At 32.1% G+C, this 6000-nt stretch overlaps 1 protein-coding gene across 3 annotated transcripts in view; it reads right to left on the minus strand.

Annotated features, from left to right (window-relative positions):
- Window positions 1–5697, minus strand: part of LOC125056655 (homeobox protein unc-4-like) — a 39725-nt gene extending 34028 nt beyond the window's left edge. For all 3 annotated transcript variants that reach the window (XM_047659896.1, XM_047659895.1, XM_047659894.1), the window contains exon 1: window positions 5383–5697. In XM_047659896.1, the coding sequence (XP_047515852.1) occupies window positions 5383–5596 (214 nt within the window). In that variant the 5' untranslated portion in view covers window positions 5597–5697. The remainder of the gene's footprint in view (window positions 1–5382) is intronic.
- Window positions 5698–6000: the final 303 nt, after the last annotated feature.

Here is a 6000-nt window from a genome sequence, read left to right on the forward strand (position 1 = left end):
CTTAATTGTCACCCCTCTACGATCAACCTAAATTTTTTATTATAGTAGATAGTTATTTTTATTGAACTAAAATTTTTTTTCCTAGAAATAATATAGGTACATTTTACGGGTCAGCTAGTAGTAATCTGATATATTTTATATTATCAGAACGGGAGTTGGCAATATTTTGACGTAGGGATAAACGGGAAGACAACTTCGCACCTAGTCATTTAAGGGTTTTTTTTGGACCACAGGTTATAACAAATACTATTAAATACCTACATTATTTTGCGTACATTGTGCAGGGGCAGATGATGACGACGGGTGAAAGATTGCTGGAGAAAGAAAATTCTGGAGTTTCTTGGTGGAGCCTCTTACCGATATAAATAGAAGTACTATTTTATGAATTACTGTTAATATATTGTGTGGTTTTATATGACATTAAATAAACGTTTATTATTTGCAGAATATTATTTTTTGCACAGACAAAAAGGTAAGTAAAATAATCATATATCGAAACGAGGCTAGTTTAAAATATATTAAACGTAGATAATCGTAAACCAGGAAAAAAATATTTCATATTACACAAATTAAATTAAGTGTCAAGGTTTTAATGTCGGATTAAATTTTATATCAATTTCGTTGAGACATTGTCATTAATAATAAACACAAAAAGCTAAAAACTAATATTTCACAATACCTGCGTCATACGTAATTTGTTAATTTTGATTTATTGATACTTAAATACTTGTTGCTATCCAAATATATCCTTACTAAGCTATTGCATATATTTTATCGCGGGCTTTGAGCGCGGCGACCGAATCAAGAAATTCCGTAACGAAAATAAAAACCTAACACACGATGACGTAACATAGGTGCGGCTAATACACGTTAGAGCGGGACAGAACGCATACTGTGTCTCACATCTTCAGAATTAATATCAAAGAAAAAAAATATTGATAAAAAATGCTATGCAATAACTTTGCAGTCCCCGAGAACCACAAGTTTTTTTTTAATTTGAATTAGTGTTAGTGTTCGTTAGTCTTAAGTGTTAAACAGTAACTAGAAAAAATAGTAGGTACACAAGAACACAGTCTCTTTCCTTTAATAGAGAGTGTTAGAAGTGTGGACACTTATGTTAAATCTCCTTATTAGTAAGGTTGGACTTAAATTTCTTATTAGTCTAAAGTCGGGATAGATCGTTATAAAAAATAAAAATCACTTTATTTGACGCATTAGCAATTACATTAGAATGTAAGTAACATTCTAAAGGATGTAAACATACATAGCAACGAATCGTTGAGATACACCCTGTATATTACTTAATTCTATGAGCAGTTTTAGACCTTGTATGTATCTTAAACGATAGTTCCTACCACTGTTAATAGAAAATTATTTATTTTATTTATTTGCTCATCAGTATTCCAACAGCTACTCACTAAACAATATTCAAACAATTACATTATACACAAAAGCCAAAAACGGAATACACAATCAAACATAAAATTGGTTAAGCTGTTTGTCATTAGATGTTCATTCAGATTATACATTTATTGTTTATTAAACTAAATGAAGGTAGAATCTATATTAGTGGTTGCACTTGGTTAGACCGTAATAAATGTGAACTTTGACAAAGATTTTTAAGTTTTGTGGATGAAAAGCTTGAATAATATACGGGATATGAATTTAGTGTCGTTATTATGCTATTATGGTATTAAGATTTTCTATTTAATTTAAATTACGAACAATTTTAGGGACGGAAAATTTTATTATTCGAGAAAAGTACCATTTCTAAAAAGGCCGGCAACGCATTTGCGACCCTTATAGCAGTCTCAGTGTCTATGGGCAGCAGTAACACTTAACATCAGGTGAGCATCCGGCACGTAAAATGGGGTAAAATTCTATAAAAAACCTCATCAGAACTAAGACTTGGTCTAAATAAAAGATATATATATCTTAATAAATTATCGGATCGTTATTAAAAAGTCACTTTCCTATAAATCATCTTCTAGTTGTGCCGATAAAAAACGTTGTTCACAATGCGGGGTGGCCATGCGTCATCCACAAAACATTTAACAAACTAATTTCAAGAGTAACACCTCAGCACAATCGCCGACAAAGCCCGATTATATCTGGAGACCTATTCACGTAAGACTTGGGCGATTACCCCACTCGTCAGTCACACTTTCCTAATCGTTTTAAAACCTTAATAAAATTTGTTTGTTGTAAAAAGTTTCTTAATTCCCTAGTAGTTGTTAAAACGAAGATATTGCTATGTCTGAATGCGAAACAATACTTTGAGATGAGCACTATGTAGGAATATAAATAAAAATCAATCGCAAAATATTTTGCTAAACGCAAACCTCTAAGATGGCTGGACCGATGCGAGTCATTTTTTATTAATTCCTTAAACTCTGAGGAAGGTTTTTATAGAGATAATTTTGAAAAGTAAAAAAAAGAATAATTTTGTTTTATTTAGTTTTTAGGTTTTTTTTCCCCGAAAAGCGAACAGTCTCTATGGAGTAGCATAGCAATGACCCATGTGTTGGTACTTGGTAAGTAGCTAATCAAAAGGTAGGCTAAGTAAAAGCTAGTACTGAATAAAAGCAATCGCAAATCAGTAATAATATAATTTTTATACTTAGTTTTACATTAATATATCGCAATATTCAATGTAATTTTTTAAAAGTAGGTACTAGGTATAACATACGTTTTAATCCAAGTAACTGTATAACGATTTATACCTGTATAACAACGATTGAGTCACGATCTTGTATTGAGAATAGCGACGTAGGCATCGACAAAGTTGTTACGACCGACGCGCGCGCAGCAGGCGACCAAACTACGAAACTAATATTTCGGATTACGCTCGTTAGGTTCTTAGCACCTTGCTTTTATTAATAGAAAATTTATTCAAACGATTCGGGAATACTAAGTGAGAAGGACAACCATTATGTTTCATCTGACCGCTGTTAATTCTAATTCCATATCACTCGCCATAGACAATTCATAAGTTATGTCAAAGACATGTCATTCGTGTGGCAATGAAAAAATAGTCGACTATATTTATGTGCTAAATGCAAAGCTTTCCGATGTGGGCTAAATGCCATCTACAAATTTGTGGGCATAGTCTGTGAAAGAAAACATTGCGAGGAAAAAGGTATTAGACCCAAAAGGGAATAGCGTGTGTCAAATAGAGAAAGATGATCACCCACTTGCCTATTAAGAAAATCTTGGTTGTAGTACTGTCTTTTTTACTGTAGTTAAAATGGGCGCGAAGTCCGCCACAAAATTGTCAAGTTTGTCTATACTATATCCTCAAAGATATTAATTAAAATAATTTGGTGAAGGAATATTTTGTCTAGAAGCAAATTTCAAAAAAGCTGTTTAAAAGCAACGCATGGAAGCTCTCAAAGAGAATACATATTTAAAAAAAACCTACATTATACAAAAATAATCTTGTCAAGACAGAAGTCCCCGCAATTAACGCGTTCAACCAACCAAACAAACAAGCTTCAGAATTATAATAATTAAAATTGTAATTAAAATTAGTCTAGTTCTCTAGATTATACGTAATATATTAATTATATAAAGGTAACGGAAATAAGACGTAGACACTGCATGCGCGCGGTTTAACAAAGATTGGCGCGTCATTTGACAATTGTATTTGTCATCTGTATAGAATACATTGTAGAGTTTACGACACAGATTATAGTACAAAATCGAACCAACTTTTACGCGCTAAAGTCTAGACTTAAAATCAGTAGATAATTCTATGTTCTCTGTACATAGCCAAGGGCTAGAAGACTAATAATATGTATAGGTAAATATTGTAGAATAGTTTTATATTTTATTTTATGGAAGCACGTACCTACCTATGCATGATTACAAAATTAATTTCTAGTTTATTTCAGCTTTTTTAATTACCTACTCGTTATAACTTAACAATTACAGATTACGAACTAATGGAGATTAAAGAGTACGATCGTTTCACTATAAAAAACTCAGGACTTCGTATAACCATGACCCGGCGACGATACACAATTACCTGCATGAATTAGAAAAATGTTTATTACATATGTAATATTACGGATTATTAATATCATTTACAAGGTTAATGAAGCAAAAAGTGTACTTCATAAAATATTTGATAAAATAAATTTAAAGGCAAAATTTTCCGTTAATTATTAAATCTTACTGTATAATTAATTATGTACCTATGTAATAGGTATATGTTTGCGGTAATTGAGTTAAAATTTAATTTATTATTGTTATAAGAAATCGTGATTTTTTGGCATTGTAATTTTCACCCATACCACTACCACTACAGAGGATACTCTGGCCACTTTTACTTTTTTTGTGTGTAATTAAAATGGCGCGTGTTTACGTCAAATAGAAACCACATATAAAGTTAGATGTAAGATTTAAATAGAGTATATTGTAATTGTTCTAATATTATTTATTTATTTAAGAAAGGTCAAATTTTTCAAATAAATAAATGTAGAGCCTCATAACATTAAAAAGAAATACAATTAGAATTTTGACAATCCCTAAGTGACGTTTGAACCATCCGACGGACGGACGCGTTATTCCTCGTTAAACATTAAATATAAAGGAGAAATTTTAAAATAACCCTACTTCTAAAGGTATTATTTATTTGGTATTTATAGATAAAGATTCATAATTTGTAATCTTTATAATAACGGAATAAATTACAAAAAAAATTGACACTAATATTTTAGGTTAAATATCAAAATTTCTTGAACACGTAGGTAATCTTCAATTGTTTAATTCTATATAACCTTATCTGATTTTGTTTAATTATTTAAGTTTATATCGAAAATTTTAAACGCGAAACGTAGGCGCATAATATTAAATTAAAATTATTTATTTATAGCCCAGTGAAATACGGATTTCCTTGTTTTTATTCGGTTCATCGACCAAATAAAAACATTGAATAAATTATCCACATATACCTACCATTGTATAACAACAAATTATCAGCTATAAAACCTTTTTTAAATCATTTTATGCTTATCTTCTATTCTTTATGTTTATACCAGATTAGAGGCGATGTCAATATTCTCTATTGTCCCAATACAAGTGTAAATAAAATGCCTTTTAATTAATAAGTTTTACACTTAGCTTAGTATGAAGATTTTTGTATTATAGTAAATTTAAAAGGGCTTTTGTTTTGCCGCCAAAAATAAAAGTTCTGAAATTAAAAATGAGCTACATGCACAGACTATGTATGTATTTGCACATAGACAATTTGGTCATTTATTTCAAAACGTAAAAAAATATTGTTTACCTTTGTTTACTATTAGAACCTATGAGTTAACTTTTTATGGTTATCTTTGCTTCTCCTTAAACTAAATAATTCTAATAGAAAGAGAGACCTACCCTTACTACTTCCTCCATCTTCATTAGAGTCTTCACTAGGAGGTCCATGAGGTGCCCGATTCGGTAAGGGATGTGGTAGTCGAGGCCTAGTCAAAAACGGTGGTGGAACTCCAAAAAACGGTAAAAACGGGGGCCAAGCCGGCCTTGGGGCTAAACCGGCAGCCGCTGCCGCGTACAATTGTAGCGGCGCCGGCAGACCACCTTCCAACACCATACCGACAGTTTAACACCCACAAACTCGCATTGTCGCACCACACCACACACCACAAGACACTATGTCCCCGTGCGAGGCGACAGCCGTCACTGGCATGGCGCGCTCCGGCAGGGCGGGGCAAACCCCTCTTCACAAATTAATACCCCGCCCTCTTCATATTATAGATTTATTCCCCTATATCATGCTAAACAACAATACACCCTATTTCTTTGCTCTACAGATGGATATTAAATGACGGTTCATAAATTAACCTCGCCATACGTGAGAATAACGACATTGTAGACGCCTTCACTTGTATTACAAAATCTACTGTAAGTATATAAAAATAGAGTTGGATTTTGTTTGATGAATAAAGTGTGTATTTGTATGGGGTACAGTCGTAATCTTTTAGCCGCATACAAAAA

Source organism: Pieris napi, chromosome 15 (assembly GCF_905475465.1).
Source record: "Pieris napi chromosome 15, ilPieNapi1.2, whole genome shotgun sequence".
Taxonomy (NCBI): domain Eukaryota; kingdom Metazoa; phylum Arthropoda; class Insecta; order Lepidoptera; family Pieridae; genus Pieris; species Pieris napi.